At 45.0% G+C, this 19,480-nt stretch overlaps 1 protein-coding gene across 1 annotated transcript in view; it reads left to right on the forward strand.

Annotated features, from left to right (window-relative positions):
* Positions 1 to 19,480, forward strand: part of TMEM8B (transmembrane protein 8B) — a 32,575-nt gene that overhangs the window by 3,257 nt on the left and 9,838 nt on the right. Inside the window, exons 2-6 of the mRNA XM_006886947.1 lie at positions 3,449 to 3,638; positions 3,990 to 4,197; positions 11,414 to 11,547; positions 12,048 to 12,316; positions 13,154 to 13,479. Coding sequence (XP_006887009.1) covers positions 3,449 to 3,638; positions 3,990 to 4,197; positions 11,414 to 11,547; positions 12,048 to 12,316; positions 13,154 to 13,479 — 1,127 coding nt within the window. The remainder of the gene's footprint in view (positions 1 to 3,448; positions 3,639 to 3,989; positions 4,198 to 11,413; positions 11,548 to 12,047; positions 12,317 to 13,153; positions 13,480 to 19,480) is intronic.

Here is a 19,480-nt window from a genome sequence, read left to right on the forward strand (position 1 = left end):
TTCTACAATAATGGTTTTATGCAGTATTTGTCCTTATGAGACTTAGTTTGCTTAGTATAATGCTCTCCAGTCCCTTAAATTAGGTAATGAGTTACAAAATTATTGCTTCTGCCTGCTGTGTAGTATTCCATCCTGTGAATGTACCATAATTTCTCAATCCATTTAATTGTGGTTGGACATTTGGGCTGTGTTCATATTCTTGTGATGGTGAATAATGCTGTATTGTACATTGGTGTACAAGTCTCAGTTTGTGCCTTAGTTTTCATTTTCTTGGGGTATATTCCAAGCAGTGGAATAGTTGAGTCTTACGGAATTTTTTTTCCTAATAAATTATTTTTTGTGTGTGTACCATCAAATCAGATCTGACTGGTACAAGAGATTGCCTCTCCTTCCCCAGGAGAGCATCTGGCATATTTGAAGTGCATATCTCTGGGATTGCAGTGCAGCTTCTTGCCACTAGGCCACCAGAGCTCCCTAAGTCTTATGGAATTTTTATGTTCAGCTCTATTTTTAAAATTTTTTTAAAAAAATTTTATTCTGATTTATTTACAGAGTTTAAATACATTGTTTTTCACAAAAGATCCTTCCCATTTACTTCACCCCACCCACCCATTGAATAGTGCAACCCTATGATTAACATTCTACCCTCCCACCCATCCTCACCCCTCTATTTACATCTTCCCTCCTGCCTTGGATACTCATACTCATTCTACAAGAATAGTTTTATACAGTATTTGTCCTTGTAGGACTTAGTTCACTCAGCATAATGTTCTCCAGTCCCTCCCAAGTTAGGTAGTAATTTACAAGGCAGCCGCTTTTTAATTTAAAGGGCCAGCCTCAGCTTGTGTGTGGGGGGGTTTTTTTTTTCAGGTAATGAATCTAACTAACTTCATTCTGGAAGTACTGGGGCACCAGGACAGGTTCATCTGATCTTGGCTAGGGCTTTCCTCATGCCTCCTGTGGTGCATGGCTCTGGTAGGTCCAACCCATAACTTAGTAATGGGGACTGTCATCACTTTCTTGGAACTTCCCCCAGCTGTTGCTCACGACGTCATCTCCCTCCCTGCCTCCCCTAGTCTATTGTGTGACCTTTTTGGCCATTTTAGGATGTCTTGTCTAATTCCCCAATTCTCCAAATCATTTTATGTTTGTTTGATTCACAGCTTTTTGTACTTGTCTACCCTGTTTCTAGAAATTTGCCAGCTGCTTCTCACCACTATCTTAGCTTCCTGAGTATCTGCATTAGAAGCCTGGTAAACATCTTTTTTCTCTAACACTTACTTACTTACTAATTCCTGTGGAGTTGGAACTGACCTATAGCTGAGCCTCCTGTGGGTTTTCTGAGGCTGTAAATCCCAAAGGAGGAGATTGCCTACCTTTTCCCCACAAAATCAGATGCTGGTCTATTCAAACCACCAGAGACACTTCACCTTTGGGTTAGTAACGCAACCTCGCATAATGCTAGGCCATCAGAGCTCCCTTTTTCTAACAGCTGCAGTTTTAAATGTACATACACTTGAGTTGGAAGCAAGTCATAGCTTACCATCCAACAGGTTTTCAGAGGATGTGAATCACATGGGAGAAGGTTGGGAGGAGGTTGCCCATCCTTCTCTTCTGTAACAGCTGGTAGATTTGAACCACTTGTCTTTGACTTGGCAGAACAACATAAGCCAGAAGCTCATGAGTTGTCCCAGTGCCAGTACTAGCTTTAAGGAGGAGTTGTGCTTGACAAGTACCAGCAGAGGGTGCTCTGGAGCCTTGAGTCTTGATTTCTTGTAATGGGAAGGCCTGCTAGGCCTAGGGGCTTTACAGTTGCCACAGCCAGAACCTACCTACAAGCAACCTATTGGTTGGCTCCATTTCCCTTCATTCCCTTGGTGTACTTACCCCTGCTGTCTGTGAATGTTGCTGTGGAAGACCCCAGCCAGTGAGCCTCTTTAGGTTCCTGGGCTGTGCTAAACTTGTAGGGTGGCAGATCTTCCTTGCTTACAGCTCAGGTTGATTATGAGGTCTGAACTGGATGGGCTAATCCGGAGATGTAACTGTCCTTTGAAAATGAGTACAGGCAAATCTAGGGCCTCCACCTACTCAGGGCAGCTCTCTGGGGCTGACTGTTGAGCTTGTTCCGCTTTAGCAGGGCCAATCAGAACCATTGCTCCTTCCTTAATAGCCTAATAGCCTTCCTTTCCCAGACTCTCTTTCCTGTTATTAAAATACCTAATTTTTGGTGTTAGGCTTCTTATCTCCAAAAAGAGAGATTGTCAGACTAGGTGAGCTTTTCTTTTTTCCTACTTGACTGAACACTCCCTTCCCGGGATTTCCCCTAACTTATGCTGTCCCTGCTCTGTCCTGAAGCTGCTTGAACTCCCTTCTTTCCCACCAGTTCTAAGGTGTCCTATTGGCCTTCATGGAAGTCTCGTCCTAGGGTCCTTGCCTGCCCTTTGCCTGCCTTCATCTTTCCAGCCCAGTTGGTGGGTTGTTTTTACTGTAGCGGTCGTCCTACCCCCGGTGTGTCTGCTGGCCAGCTGCTAGCATGAGGGTTTCTTGTTTCCTTTGGCTCTGCTCCTGACAGCCGTGATCAGAAATATGAGCATTTCAGCTAGAAATGACCACTCCCTGTTCCTCTTGGAATAAACCTTGCAAGCCCCCTAACTTATCAGTAGACACCTCACTGGCCTCCTGAGGGAAATCACTGGCTGCACATTCTGGGTTGTGGAGGGCTTGATGTTTCTCCTTTCCCTGGCCCTGGACTCTCGCGTGGTGGCCTGCTAGCTCCTGTTGCTGCCTCTGCCACCCAAGCAGGCCTCTTGCAGCCTTACCAGAGTTTGCCTTCCCCTGACTGCTGTGAGTGAGTACACAGACAGTTCTGTGAGGCTTCTGAAGATTTTCACTGCTCATAACCACAGGGGACCAGAACAGGGAAGAAAATAAACAGGGAAGTTACACAGCCCCACTCTGATTCTCAAGCCCCACAGGTAGAGCTCTAGCTTACTTAAGAAGCCATGGCAGCGTGAGTGGGCACACACACACACACACACACACACACACACACACACACACATACACACACACACATCTCTATCACACACACATACATGCATGCACCCTCCATTTTGTTAGACCTGGTAAGAGGAAGACAGTGGCTCCAAAGTAAAGGTTAGTTGTGGTTTCAGATGAGGAGTCTGGGGCTTAGATTTGAAAATGTTTGAATCTTAGCCTTTAACCTCAATTTCCTTATCCATAACAACAGTTGGTTTTAAACAAGGTCCTTTAAGGATTACACCAGATGATGACTGGGCAGCATCAGTCCTTGTTCCTAGCTCAAGGGAAAGCATTTATTGAGTTGGTGCTGTGAGTGTGACTTTTGGTGAAGGAAGACGAGCATGCCTGTTGCATAATGGAAACGCCATCTGTTCTATGCAGCTCTTCTTTCTCCCCTGCTCTCCAGGAGGCCTCTTCCTGACTGACTATTCCACCTGCTCACCCCGCAAGCTGAGTCCTTTCCGCTCCTTTGCCAGCACTGAGCTCTTCCACTTCCATGTTCCGGAGGACACGTTTCTGGCTGTTTGGAACCTCATTATCTTCAAGGAGCAGGGGGGAACGTTTGGGGACCACTGTCCAGACCAAAGTGTGACTGTGTGAGTATCTGGGTTAATCTCTTAACCCTCATTTCTACCCCCAGACTACTTACCAAATGAAAACACTCCTTTCTATATATACACTAACCTCCTGACCCTGACCCCTGACTCCAGAGTGAGGGCTAGGGCTGTATCCTCGGGCCACTTTCCTGACTGCTACTGTATATGTGAGTACCTCCACCCCGTATGGCATGACCCCCTGAACCAGAACAACTTTGTTGTGTGTGTCATTGTGGGGGATCTAGTTAATTTGCTTGATGATAAGGGACAGTTCTCTCCTCTCCTCCTCCCCGGTTTTCCACTTCCCACCTCACTGCCTATTTCCCTTCTCTCCTAATTCTGATTCCCCAGGTATTTCCGGTCCGGGGCACCCCCTGTCATCAATCCCCTGCACACACACTTCCCAGGGGATACAGCTGTGCCTGGGGTTTTCTCACTGACGCTCAGCTGGACACTGCCCAATCGCACCTCAGGCATCTTTAACGTCAGCAGTCCCTTACCTGGGGACTGGTTCTTGGCAGCCCACCTTCCCCAGGCCCATGGCCACATCTCTGTCAAGGTGGGTTGATGCTGTCCAGAGCAGGGGTGGGTCACAGAGCTGCTTCTCCATCCCTGCTGAGTGTTCTCCAGAGGTTGCTTGGCATACCAGCTTTGTGCCAGAGTTGTCAGCAGTACAAACGAGGCTGGGATGGGACACAACTGAAGATTAGCTGGCCATAGGGGTGGATTCAGAAGCCACAGTCTGAAGGAGTCAATATGGAAGTGTCCTAAAAGACAAAGTGGGCCAGATAAGCTGAAGAGAAAGTTTAGAGTCTAGAACCAATTAGAGACTCTGCCATTGAAGAGAGTTCCCCTATGTATTGGAAGGCCCCTTGACTGTTGGGAGCCTCAAGAAACTAGTCAGATACTGTCCTAGCAACCCAAGGCTGGTCTTGCAGACTCTTGAAGGCTGTAGTCTAGTTATTAATCCATCTGGGAGAATACCATTCCCCCCTGTCATTTCAGACAGCTTTCAGTAATCCATGGAAGACCACAGGGACCACACTGAGGAAGAAAAGCCCTTTCCTGTTAAAAGGAGGCTTGATGCAGTGGGTGTCTATCTTGACTTTTGCCCCTCTTCCCACTTTCCGTATCAGAACTGATTTCGTAGAGCAGTTATAACTTAGAAGAGTAAATTCTAAAATCAGGAAGTTTCTCCATTTTGGTTTGGAAGGAAAGGAAGTATCACATATTTTTCTGGCATTCCTAGATATTTGGCAGGCCAGATTGTCTCCCTGAAGTGAAAGGGTTTCCTACTCTTTTGTGTTGGAGGAGAGTGTGTGATGAGATGGCCACTGTCAGCAGGGTTGGGGCGAGAATGAAGAACATGAGCAAAGTGGGAATGTGAAGAGCAGGACACTGAAGAATGAGACACTAACAGGGTTTAGGCCACTGAGAATTCAGAGGGGGCAGAAATTCCCAAACAGGTGAAGATTTGACTTGAGTATGTCTGTCCTTGCTGAGGTCCTTGAGGGAAGAGGCTGTGTGACTTTGCCAGACTCACCTCTCTTCCTGCTGTAGCCCAGCATACAGTAGTATTAACAACACTTTTGAATGAGCTGAGAATTGCACGAGGACAAGTGTACTACTGTCCCTGTATTGCCAGAGATGAGTGATGTGTGTTTACTAGGGTATCTCAGAGTCTCTGTGCTAAGGCTGTTTTCATTTGTTTGGTCTTGGGTTTGTTGTTGTTTTTGTTTGGTTGGTTTTTGTTGTTGTTTTTGAGAGTGATGTACAAGCGAACTTTCTATCAAGATAGAGAAGTAATCTGGATAATGAGAACATGTTAGGAGTTAGGCGTTCACCTGGAGGGGCTCTAGGTTTTGGGTAAGCCTTGATACTATCCAAACTATGGACTCTTTTACTAGGAGAAATGTCTTCAGGTCTTTACCCAAATACCAAAAAGCTTGTACCTTATCCTAGTTCTGATTCTTGAGTACATTAGTTAAGACTGGTAGGGTAAGTCCTTCTGAAATTCTGCTCTGGTTACCCAAAATCCTGTTCTGGGTAAGGAGGAGGAGTCTGTGGCCCAGGTCTAGGCTGGGATTATGAGCTGAGCCCTCACCGGAAGAGGTCAAGGCTACTCATGGCTGTCAGACAGGGATAATGGGGAACTAGAGATAGCAACCCAGGGAAAAGCTGACCTGAATCCAAATTGAAATTCAGAGTATGTAGCAAGGGAAGCTGGGCCAAGAGAGAAGGGGAATGGAAGCAGGCCAGATATGCCCACGTGCATCTAGGGATGACCAGTGTGGCCTAAGGGACTTTATACTTCAAGCTGTAACTCTAGGTAGGAGAACTCCTCAGGGCTGTGGTATGACCTGAGAGAGGACACAGTTATACCCTCGCCTATTAGTGGCAGCAGGTCTATCTGAGAGATTGATAAGGTAAGAATCTTACCTGTGGTCCCTCTAAGAATTTTACTTTCTGGCCTCTAAGAATTTTACTTTCTGGTATCTTATCTTGAGTTGTAAGGATTTTTAAGCTCTCTAAATTTAAAACTTTTCCAGATTTTACAGCCTTTGGGTGGATTTTCTAGGACATTTTTCCAGTATTTCATATTACCATGCTTCCTCCTTGTCCAGCATAGGAAGTTATATGGGATGGAGATCCTTGAATTGAGATGAAACAATCCCAGAGGCAAGAAGGCAGTCTTGTTTCTCAAGCTCTCCTCAACTTTGGGGATGAGTTCAAGTCTCCCTTTATCTTATAGCTCTTGGGTACATGTTGTGTACCAAACTTTGGATACCATGGACACAAGTATAAATAAAATAGATTATTGTGATATAGGAGCCCTAGAGGCATAGTGCATTGCATGTTGATCTGCTAACTGAAAGACTGGTGGTTCAAATACACCAGTTCTGTGGGAGAAAAAGGACTACTTTCTTTTCGTACACATTTACAGCCTTGGGAACCCATTCATCATAAACTGGAATTGACTTAATGACCGTGTGTTTGGAGTAAGATACAAGAGAGATGTCTGATTCACCTTGGTAGTGTAGTGGAGCTGGTATTGGGAGACTCCTAGCGAGTGAAGATAAGAAAAAGTGGTGAGAATAGCATCGTCCAAATCTTAGAAATGAAACTAGAGTGGTTCATTGCAGCTTAGGAACTGGAGCAGGTGAAGAACCTGGTGGGGCGAGCAGAGGTCAGGCCATGAAGGGATGGCTGTGCTGGGCTAGCAAGTTGGAACTTGTATCCTGACGTGAACTTCATCATAGGAGTGTTAGGGATCTCTGAGAGGTTGTAGAAAGAGAGGTGTCTTTATCTGGTCTAGTTCATTCTCCTACGCTCTAGCCCCACAATTCAGATGGCTCTTTTGTCTGTGCTATTTATTCATTGCTATATTCCCAGGTCCTAGTAGAGGATATAGCGCATAGTGGGGACTTGGCAAATTTTTGTTGCCTTTCTGTTAACCTTCTTCATCTCAGTGTCCAAAATGGATTTCCCTTTCTTTCCTTTCTATGTCCTTTCTTCCTATCGATGACCACTCTGTCTTATTCCTACGCCCTGCTTCTCCTTGCCTTTCCTGTCTGAGAGCATGTGTTCATCCCGAGGTGCTCAGCCAGCACTCTGCCTCGAGAGCTAGCTAGCCTTTTGGTTGTTGCTACCATCTGGCACCCAAATGGCTTATGAGAGGAAAGTTCTCCCAAAAGTCTGGGGCACAGGTTTTCCTTCAGTGCTTCGTCTTCCTAGGTCCAAGATTTGAGTGGAAGTGAAAACAAAGAGAGGTAAAATAATGAAAACAACTCTAAGAAAAGCAAAGAAGCAGATGATTGTAGAAAAAAGAAAGAATTCTGTTGAAGCCACCAACCAGGACCAAGCATGGTTCAATATTGTAACTGCAATGATTAAAATCTGCTAACATTGTTTTCATCTCTTCTTCTTCTAAATTATTTCATTTATATTTCAAATAGGTAATATAAGAACCTGGTACAACCTTCAAAAGGTACAAAAGACATACAGAGAAAAGTAAGTCTTTCTCTTCCCTTCTTCCCCCTTCAGTCCCTATTTCCCTTCCCAGATTGGACTAGTAACTAGCTGTTAAACTAGTTCTTATGGATTAGTATTTCCTTTCTGAGATACTATTTCCTCTTGTAACTCTGTGAAGTGTCTGGTTTTCCTCCTACCTCACCAGGTCTCTTCTGTCTTCCCTTTCCTTCTCAACTGGACCGCTATGTGTTGGAGTGCTCCAGTGCTTGGTCCTGGAATGACTGCTTTTTATTTCTGCATCCTCTTTCAAAGTGTCTCTAGTTAACATAATAGTTTAAATGCATTCACAGATTAATGCCTTTTAAGATTATTCAGCCAATTTTAATTTTCTTGAATCTCAGATGTCTTCAATTTGATTTTTAATAAAGATTGCAAACTTTGAACAAACAAAACCAAACCAAAGGTGAAGCAAACAAAAACAAAAAAACGAACATGCACACATACACCCACCTTTGCTTACCATCCCACTTACCCTAGTGCTGGACTTTATCTAGTGTTCTTCTTCTCAATAAATGGCACTGCCATCTACCAGTGTCTCAAGGCCTGGATTTAGATGTTATACTTGATTTCTCTTGTTTACTCTAATTTCACCATAACTTCTCAATAAGAAGTCCTTGCTGGCCTGCTTCTGGAGTATGCACTGAATGCCTCTGTTACTCTCTGTCTCTGCTCTTAGTACACCTTTCCTCAGCTTCCTCATGGACCACCGCAGGCACCTTCTAAATGAGCTCTTGGCTTTCTCTCTTGCTCCTTTCAGTCTGTCCAGCCCTTATTTACATCCATGTTGATTGATAATGACTAATGGTTTACAGGGACTGTTCAGGGTACTGGCTTGTTCCCATGGAAAAAGTTGGGTATCTTTACGCTTCTTCAGAACCCTGCTCAGGTCTCTAGAGAAACCCACCCCACTTGTACTAGGATGTCCTAGGACTTTGTCTGCCTTCCATCATTGGATTCTTCAGACTGTGTCCCACTCCCTGCCCTTCTTATTCTTGACTCTCCTGGTTTCTCAAGTTTTCTTGCTTTGGCTCTGCTATTTCTGTAACTTGTGATTCTGGTTTAACCTCTTGTTGAATACCTTGATTACTTAGTTCTCTCTTAGCTTTTCTCTTGGCAGCCCTTGAGGACCTGGCTTCTGGTCCACATAAAAAATGTGTGAAGAACATCATACCCTTGTAACTTCATTGGTATTCCCTGGCAGAACTATACCTCTGTGCCTTTGATCCCCAACTGGCAGAATTATACCCCTGTCCTTTTGTTGGTCCCCACTGGTATCCTTAAGAGGGGCTATTGGAGGTGCACCATGTATACTTTAGGGAAGGAGCACATTGAACTGTAGCGGTTGTGCTCACTGATGTGTCAGTTAGGCTAATAGAAAACACAAAGTTAGAATTTCTTTCCCCTATACTGTCTCACAGGGAAATTGACTGGGCATGATCCACCACTCGTGGAGCTTGTTAACCACAAGTTGTTAGAGAGGGGAATTCTTCCTTAGGAGAATGGTTTGATGAAAGAACTTTCCAGGCTATTTCTAGTCCTTGGCATTTGACATTAAAGATTACAGATATTAGCTTTATTTATTTTCTGGAAAGGCTTATATTACTTGGGACAGAGGCAGTGAGAATTCCAAATGGGAATATGCTCAGTCCTTGGCAGCCACCTTTCTCATGGTGACCAGGACATTACTCAGCTTTTCTTGCTTCCTTTGGTGCAGATGTATGTCCCCTTTCTTTTCTTGATGAGCTTAAGGGCCTGCTTGCCTTGACCTTGAGAAGCTCCATGGTGCATCACTCATAGAGCTCAAGTATACTCATTTCCCAGATCATGTCCTCCACAAACCTTGTCATTGTGATTGTGTAGTTGGTGAGGTGACTGTGGGGCAATTGTGCTTCAGCTTATTCAAGTTCTTGGTAACGTTGTGGCCCTTATTGAGGTCCCTGGTGATGGGCTAGTGCATGGCCTTGCATTCTGTCCATCATTGGCTGCTGTGGTGGAAGGACAGTGGTGTGGAACTTGGGAATGTTTGTTCTAGATATCTCATCTAGAGATCTCTGAGCTATTTGGTGATTTCAGGAATTTCCTACAGAGACAACTGTTCTTTAACTCAACAGATTTTTTTTAGCTCATGCCAGGTGGTGTGCTAGACATTGGGAATGCAATGATGTAAAAGACACAGAAGGATTGTAGGCAGAGGGCAAGAAGATCCTACCATCTATTAAAGCCTCCTTCCAATCAGGCAGAACTTTTGCAGGAAGCCAGTGCCTTGTTCTGTGGCGTGAGACTCAGTATGGAGTTGGAGCCTGGAAGAACTTCATAGAACAGGACTTGGAGGTGTGTCTAGGTCAGAATAATTTAGGTCTTGGTTAGAATAACTGTATAATTGAATACAAGAATAGTTTATTGGGTGAATATGTGGTCATTGCCAAAGTAGAAGCCCCATCGTATAATGAACTACTGGATTTGGAGGGCTTATATAGCTGCAAAGGGAGCTCTGGTGGCCTAGTCAGTAGGAAATTGTGTTGGCACCCAAAGGCAGATGATTTGAATGCATCACCTGTTCTGTGGGAAGAAGATGGGCAGTCTCACCCACTCAGGGTTAATTATGAATTGTTCCCACACAGTGGCTGTAAGTTGTTGTTTATATAGGTGCAAGGAGTCTTGGTGATGTGTATACATGTGGGACTTGTAATTGAAAGGTCAGCGGTTCAAATCCACCAGCCGCTGTATGGGTGAAAGATAAGCAGTCTCCTATAAAGATTTGCAGCCTTGGAAACTTGACAGCAGCAGGTTATAGCTGCAAATACTTCACAGGAGGAACCATAATAAATGGAATACTGTGCTTACTGAAAATTGATGGTGCTGGGAGGGTCAGAAGGTGGTTTCAGCTGAGCAGAGAGAAAAGGCCTAGGGATTTCTAGGTAGGGAAGAGAAGCTGGAGGATGCTGTGCCTTTATTCTAGGAACCGAAGAAAAAGCCCGAGGCAGAGGGAGCAGATAAATCTGTGAGTCCCTTGAGAGCAGAGCGGTAGGAGGGAAATCAAAGAAGTTTTGGCTCCATAAAGGTCAGAACTGCTCCCTTCTGGATTGATTACTTATTTATTTATTCAGCCAGAATTCCTTGGTAAGATTTGTACTTTTTGCTAGGCCTGTGTCTAGGGAAACAAAAATAAACAAGAATACATTCCTCTTCTCACCTTCCATGTGGCCTGAAGATTGCCTCAAAAGGTTATTAACTCAGGAGTGTTAAAGCTAGAGTGAGTAAGCATTTTGAGGGGAAGAGTGTGAGTAAAGGAATTTAGAGCTTCAGATTGCTGGCTATAGGGGAAGAGGTTTCAACTGGGCACATTTAAGGAGTTTCTAACCCAAAAGAAGAAATGATATTCTAAATTCTGGAGAGCCTGGTTACCAGGTGGTTTGAGAGTACTAGATGGTTAGAGAGTACTATGAAGAGGCTCTGCCCAGGAACACTCTGGAGAAGGAATTAGATTGAAGGAGGGTTGAACAGGACAAGAATGTCTGGAAGGCTCACTTGTGGTCTGTTGTTGAAGCTCAGAAGATCTAGGGAGTGCAGAGGTGAAAACTGGAAATGTTCAGTCAGCCTAGACCCAGAGTATAGAGAGACTTTGGTCAGAATCCTGAGAACACAACAGGGTATTCTCCTCTTAGCCCCAGAAGCTTCTGCTTGCTTTGGTTTAGTAGCACCCCTGCCTTCTCTCCCCTCCCACACCCCTGCTTTCCTCTCAGGGTCTCCAGGATGAATGTCAGTACCTCCTTCAGCCACAGCTGATTATCCGACGTTTGCTGGACGTTGCTGTGCTGGTTCCCGGTCGTCCCTCTGAGCAGACTCTCTCCCAACACAACCGTTCAGCTCTGTACAAGTAAGTCCAATACTCCCCTGAACGTGGCCTTTCAACCTCCTTATTCTCCTTGATTTCAAACAGGGAGGTGGCTGTTTGTTGACTCCCCAGTTCTCCTTCCCACTAACCTGGCCATTTAGACCTTTGAATAGATGGGCTGGATTTCAGCACAGAGAGAAAGGCTGGGAAAGGCCTCCTGTTATTTCTGTCAGGTAGTTCTGGTGGCTCAGTGATAAGGAATTGCGCTGATGACGCAGACGTGTATGGCTTGAATCTACCAGTTGCTCTGCAGGAGAAAATGGCAGTCTTCTCCCATGGGATTTACTGCCTCTGAAAACCCACTGGAGGGTCAACTATGGGTCGGTCCGACTCGGTCGTACACAGCAGCAGCAGCAGCAGCAACAACCACATTCTCTCTCTTGCCCATCCCTTCTATCTCCCCCGCTTCCTAATGTTCTCATTCTGGTGTCCCTCTTATACCTCTGTCCCTGTCCTCTTACCCCAACCTTCCCTCTGTCCAGGGTCTTTGTGCCCAGCTTTACTTACAGGGTTTCAGCGCAGCTGGTGTGCGTGGGGGGCCGTGGGGCGTCCGCCTGCCCCCTAACCCTGCGCCTACGTCCCAAGGCCCCACCCCTGCACAACTCAAGCTCTGTGACTTGTGGAGGTGCCTCATCATGCCAGCTGGAGCTGTCATTGCCCCCTTGGGGCCACTGGGTCTACGTGCGTGTGGAGACATCATCCCGAAGCCCTGGCAAAACTGTTCGTTTCCAGCTGTGTGTGCGGTTGCAAGGTCAGAACCCCTACACCTGTACCAGCAGTTTAGCCTGTGCAGACATTGGTGACTGGGAAGAGGCACGCTGGCTGTCTCTGTGCTAGACTTTTTACTATGTCCCTACCCACAACCATTCCTATTCCTCCCAGTCTCCTTCACACTCCCTGAAGGGCACCCTGCTCACTGCACTCAGAGCCCCAAAGTCATTGGAAGACCTTCACATAATTGTTTGCCCCTGACTTTGGGCATAAGGACCCTTGATAGTACCATGGTTAAGTGGTTGGCTTCTGGCTGAAAGATTGGAGGTTTGAACCCACCAGCTGCTCTATTTGAAAAAAAAAAGCCTTGCTTATCTGCTCCCATAAAGATTATGGCCTAGAAAACCCAAAGGGGCAGTTCCACTCTGTCGTGCAGGGTCACTGTGAGTTGGAATCAACTTGATGTCACACAGCAAGAAGGGACCTCATTACTATCCTTGATTTAATCTCTTTCAGTTCCCTGGGGTAGGCAGGGATAGCGAGGACCTCTGGGACACTGTCCTTGCCAAAGTCTGTGTAAGTCCACGAGAGGGCTCATCATATAGTTTCTGTCTCAACACAGTGTCTTCACTACTCTTGGGGTGGGGGAAAGGACCTTCATTCCCTCCAACATGACATTCCATTAGCTTGATCATTAGGAAATCCCTGGGCCCCATCACGTGACCCTGGATGACCCATATTCCCAAAGGACACATGATTCAAGTTCTCACTCCTTCCTACCCTTTGATCAGTCCTGTTTGGTTCAGACCTGGTTTGTGCTGGGGCTGCAGGGCTGTGAGGACTACAGGCCTCAGCTTTGGTTTCCTCTGCCTCACAGAGTGCCCACAGCCCAGCCTGTCCCGCGCCCTTGTCCCTGGAGCTGCTATGAACATGCCCCAGTCACTGGGCAACCAGCCACTGCCCCCAGAGCCTCCATCTCTTGGGGCCTCTGCAGAAGGGCCCGGGGCCACATCTCCACCTGAGCACTGCTGGCCAGTTCGTCCGACACTGCGAAATGAGCTGGATACCTTCTCTGTCCACTTCTACATCTTCTTTGGCCCCAGTGTGGCCCTTCCCCCGGAGCGCCCCGCTGTGTTTGCCTTGAGGCTGCTGCCAGTGCTGGACAGTGGAGGTGTCCTCAGTCTGGAGCTCCAGCTCAATGTGGTACTGTTTGTCAAGAGGTGGGAGGTCATTCTTTTGGGAGAACTTGAAAGGAAAGGTGTTAGGTGTGGGACCTTTATCCAGGGAGTTTGTTTAGGTTGTTTCTATCAAACCTAATGGTTAGGGATGTTATCAAAATTCAATTCTGGTCCCAAAACATGCTCTCAGTATTGACTTTGCCAAGAATGGGCGGGGCCAACAGGACAACTCAGAGCTTTTGGGACTTTGCCAACTCTGTAGACACATTTCAATTTATATCCATGGCAGTCGCCCACTTTCTTCTTGCATACTCTCTGTCATTAGAGCTCACCATTTCCTAAGGGCATGTAGCTCGTGTTTGGGTAGTGTGATTCCTTGTATTCTGTCAGACCTGCCTCTATGAATTTTTGTTCACTGATTTTTGTTTTGCCCTCTGGTGGCCTACTGGTAAGAAGCTGCACTTCAGTCCCAAAGGCATTTGGTTCAAATCCACCAGCTGCTCTATGGGAGAAGGATGGGCAGTCTTCTTCTGTGCAATTTACCTGCCTCTGAAAAACCATTGGACGGTCAGCTTTGAGTCGGTTCCCATGAACCTGGAAGTTAGACCCAGTAAACCCACACCTGTTCTATTTCAAGAACATCCCTATTTCAGATCATCCCTAACCTCCCAAAAGCTGAAGAGCGTCTTAGGCAGAGTTCAGGGTTCCTGGTTTTCAGATTCCTCCCCACTACTCAGTTTCTCCTCTGGCCGTATTTCTGATGGTCTTATGTCTCTAAAATAAGTGATACTATTGAGATGGATTGACATCGTGACTGCAGCAATGGACTTAAGTGTATCAGGGATGGCAAAGATAGCACAGGATAGGATGAAAATCAAGTCTGTTGTTCATAGGGTCACTGTGAGTTGTGATTGATGGCATCTACCAACAACAACATAACAACAGATGGTCTGACCAGGAAGCATGTGTAGGACTGTGCAGTCTAAGATCTCCTATCTCTGTTAGCTGCTAGGGGAGCACCTAGAACTTGTGGTGAACCAAGACCCCTTTGTCTTTTTTTTTCCTTTCCAAAAAAGCTATGTAAGTTTACTTTCTTAGTATAAAAATTTGTTGTTGTTGTTGTGTACCGTCGATTGGGAACTGATCCATAGCTGACTCTCCATCGGGTTTTCAGAGGCAGATAATTGCACCAGAGGAGATTGCCCGTCTTTCTACGGTGGAGCAGATGGTGGCCTTAACTGTGTATGTTCAGGACATGGAGTGCAGCTTCTTGCCACTAGGCCACCAGTGCTTTTATCATTTAAAAAGTAAATTACAAAATTTATTTTTTAAATTATAGAATCACATATAAAAACTTATTCCAGTGAGTGGAGCAAAACATCCTGATAACACAACTGCTTGGCTTTTTGTTGAGTCTTCGTGGTTCCTTCCCACACTAATGAATTGCTTTGTTTGTCTAGCTCTAATAATCAAGGAGTACGCACGTATTGATTCGTGTGAACTCTTGCCAGTTCTTGTATTTTTGCAGTAAAGTTTTGTACTTGAATGTAAGAACTTATGTCCATCCCTGTTGTTAGGTGCTGTCGAGTTGAGTATGACTCATAGCAACCCTATGAACAAAAGGTCTGAATCCTGCTGCATCCTGCACGATCCTCACACTTTCTGACAACAGGAGCCCATTGCAGCAGTCACTGTGTCAATCCACCTGGTTGAAGGTCCTCCTCTCCTTTGCCAACCCACTACTCTTCCCAGCATCATGTCCTTCTCCAAGGGATAGCCCTTCCTAGTGACATGTCCAAAGTATGTGAGGCGAAGCCTCCTCTTTCTTGCCTCCAAAGAGCACTTTGGCGGCACCCTCTCCAAGATATACCTGTTTGTTCTTTTGGTTGTCCACGGGATGTTCAGTGCTCTTCTCCAACACCATAGGTCAAAGGGCTTAATTCTTTTTCTGTCATCCTTATTTATTGTCCAGCTTTTAGATGTGTAGTAAGTAATCCAAAAAACCATGGCCTGAATCAAAATGTGCCTTAGTCCTCAAACTGAAGCTTTGCTTAATATTAGCTTAGGCCTTGCTTCTTTTGGAATATTCCTTCTCCTCTGCTTTGTGTAACACATACAGTTGAAAAATGAGCCATCTCTACTTCTTAGTTACTATTGTCAGCATTGAATAAGAATGTACTGTTCGGTAGTTATATCCCTGTTATACCAGTAGTTGTCTTCTTCAGCTTGACATTGATTCAGTAATTTATCAGCTTTTCCCCTTAGCCAGGGAATCTTCAAACTATTCTTTTCTAGCGCTAAGGGCAAAGATCATTTTCCTATCAGCAGACCCGAGGCCTGACTTAATATGACATTTTATGAGACGTGGCTCTGAATTATAGAGTGGTTTTTCTAGTCAAGGCAGAGATGATTCTTCAACCTGAATATATTCCCAATTGATTCTGTCCAGGCTGAAACTGCATTTTACCTTTGAATAATGACAGTGAGTTCTTTTTAGAATTTTTATTGTTACTGAGAAGATATACAACAAAACATACACCAATTCAACAGTTTTTACATGTATAATTTAGTCACACTGATTGCATCCTCTGAGAGGTGTAACCATTCTCATCTTCCTTTTCTGAGCTGTATATTATCATAATTCCAAGGATGGGACCTAACCTTTCCAATTGCTGTTGTCAGTTTGATCCCACATATATAACTCTTTTTTTTTTTAACATAGATAGCTCTTAAAAGAGGATAACATTCAAGGCAGACATATTTTTTTTTAGTCATTAAGGTAAACTTGTTTGGTTTTAAGAAAACTTCAGAGAATTTTTTTTGGTTTATAGCTTAAGTTTTACAGATGATCTAAGGGAAATCATTCAGAACATTATCTAGTCTAGTAACTCCAAGAAGTCTGGAGTCCAGGATGTTTTGAATTTTTGTATTTCCTCCTTTTTACTCAAGATTCTTCTATGGAATCTTTGATTAAGAAAATCAGTAATGTTAGCCAGGCACCATCTATTTCCTCTAGTCTCGTGGCTAAGGAGGCAATTCACGGAGGCAAGCAATCACACATTCTGTAGTCTCCTTTTATTCCTGACTCTCCTTTTTCCTCTGTTGCACCAGGCAACTAGAGACCAATTGTGTCTTGGATGGCTGCTTGCCAACTTCTAAGACCATAGGCACTACACAATAAACTAGGAAGTAGAAAGAAAGACTAAACATGTGTTGTTGTATACTGTTGAGTTGAAACTGACTCATAGTTGACCCTCCAGTGAGTTTTCAGAGGCTGTAAATGGCATGGGAGGAGAGTGCCCTTCTTTCTCCTTTGGAGCAGCTGGTAGATTTGAACCATGTGCCTTTAGGTTGGCAACACAGGTGTGTCAAAGGTTCTGATAACTTTTAACTTCACAGTGAATCATGATCAGCATCAACTGTCTGAGACTGATTCTTATAAGGGCAGCCATGCTCTGTTCTCTAACCATTTTACATTTTACCTGATTCGAGCCATCCCTTTTTACAACACTCTGCTTCACTGCTGGGTTTAACAATTCATTGCAGTGAGCACACAGAACTCACAGACAGTACTCAAGGATTATTGGACTAGTTAGGGAAGGAACAGGTTACAATTTAGGGTCAGAAACTATTCAGAATCCAGTTTCAATCAAGACAGCCTCTTCTCAGCTGTTCCCACAGGCAAGCCTCTCTCTCTGGTCTTTGTCGTTTTAGCCTGATTTCTGCTTGCTTGGGCAAATGTTACAAACCTATTTTAGCTCTGTTGAAAAATACCAGAGGCACCTCACTCGGCGAGGAACCCTCAGCCTGGAAGTGGTAACATCAGCTCTGTAGACCACATCAGCTCTGTAGACCACGTCAGCTCTGTAGATCTGGTGATTGGAGCTCTAATCTAAGTGCCTAGGGGTACCTGACTTCTCTTTCTTGCTTCATAGGTCAGGAAACCTACTTCATGTCTCCTGCTGGTTTCCCAGTTCTGCTGCCACTGTTTGTGTGCCATTACGTCTTGTCTCTCTCATCTCTTGCCCTCTCTTTGGCACTGTAGGTCTGTCTCTATGTCTCCTGGATTTAGGAGATTCTCAGCATAAGGATATTGCTTGGATCCAAAGGACATTCTTTGCTCCTACCTCTTCTTTGTTGATGGTAGTGAGACTTTCCATTCTGCCTCTGAGATGGCTCATTTTTGAAGCCTACTGAGATGACACAACCCTGCTTGCTGAAACTGAAGAGGACCTGAAGCGCCTGCTGCAGAGTGTCAAGGACTGCAGCCTACAATATGGATTGAGGCTCAATGTCAAGAAGACAAAGATTCTCACCACTGGACCAATTGGCAGCATCAGGATGGATGGTGAAGAGATTGAGATTGTACACAGCTTTAGTTTGCTTGGCTCCATAGTCAACAGTCTTGGCACCAGCAGCCAGGAAATTAAAAGGCGCATTGCCATGGGAAAGTCTGCTGTTAGGGACCTCTCCAAAGTGCTGAAGAGCAGTGGTGTCTCTCTGGAGAGTAAGGTGCGTCTGATACAGGCTATGGTCTTCGCAATCACTTGTTATGCATCAGAGAGTTGGACAATGACCAGGGAGGATAGAAGGAGAATTGATGCCTTTGAGCTGTGGTTCTGGAGAAGAGTATTGAGAATACCATGGACTGCTAGGAAAACAAACAGATTTGTCCTGCAAAGGGTTAAACCGGGTGGCTCCTTGGAGGCAAAGATTCTGAGGCTCCGTCTAACATACTTTGAACATGTTGTGAGGAGGGACCGGTCCCTGGAGAGGGATATCATGCTTGGGAGGGTGGAGGGACAGCGCAGGAGAGGAAGGCCCTCTATGAGGTGGATTGATTCAGTGACTGGGATAATTGGGATGAGAGTGTCAGAGACAGTGCGATTGGCACAGGACAGAGCAGAGTTTAGGGCTGTTGTACATAGGGTCGCTATGAGTTGCAAGCGACTCGACGGCACATAACAACAACAACAACAACTGAGATGACAAAACTGACAGTTTCCCTCACTAGGGTTCCATAAACCTTATTTGCATGGTGCCGTCCTACTAGGACCTATTTAAGTTATTACCTGTTTATCTAGCCCTTTGGTGTGCCACAGGTACCTTGGTTGCACAGTCTCATACATTCATTTTGTGGGAGTTAGAAGACTGTAACTAGAAAAGACTTTTAACTAGATGTGCCATGAACCCATGACCCTGAATCTCCAAACCCTCATGGGCTTTGGTTGTCCATAAGTAGACAGTAAAGTTTTGATTACACCTTGACATTGTAGATCATGAATCAGAGTTCAGCCTTACACCCATACTTATTCTCAAGTATCCTGAGAAAAAAGGCTAATCCCCTTGTAGCACGTACTCTTCCTTCAGCTTCTTTCTTCTTGAACATTCATTCTAAAGAACATCATTACGTTTCACGCATCTAACGTGTTGTGACTCTTGCTCTAGCTCTTAGATTGCCTAGTATATTTATTCTGAAAGGTTTACTGGTACGTCTGCTTAGATAGGTAGAAAGGCAGTCTTTCCCTCCAAATAGTCTGAATTCTTCCCTTGGATATTTGGATTAGAGAACTATATACCAATTGTCACTGGCCCCACGTTCCCCACTCCTCCACTCCCCATCTTTGGTCATCTTCTAGAATGGAATGACCTTACTGAATAATGCTCTTCCATATTGCCTTGGGCATGCTTTGAGGGAATTTATGAGCAAGTTATTTGAAGCATACCGTGCCAATGAGGACAGGATGCAGACATTGTGATGCTTTTGTGGGGACTACTTATATACTGGTGTATTTAATAAGCAGCCTGAAATCTTTCTTGAATGAGATGAGTCTGTGACCCTTGTCAACAGCCCCTTATGTGCACTCCTTTGCCTATCTGGTAATTCCTCAGGCATTCTGTTACCAGTGTTTAGTGCCCAAGGATCATTTTACCTGAGTGCACTGCTTTACATGCTCCTGCCTTTTAGGTCCAGGTGAGGATGACTGCAAACTTTGTAGCTCCTTGATTGACAACTAGTTTCTACA

This window comes from Elephantulus edwardii, unplaced genomic scaffold (assembly GCF_000299155.1).
Source record: "Elephantulus edwardii isolate Elephantulus edwardi_28Jun2011 unplaced genomic scaffold, EleEdw1.0 scaffold00052, whole genome shotgun sequence".
Classification (NCBI taxonomy): domain Eukaryota; kingdom Metazoa; phylum Chordata; class Mammalia; order Macroscelidea; family Macroscelididae; genus Elephantulus; species Elephantulus edwardii.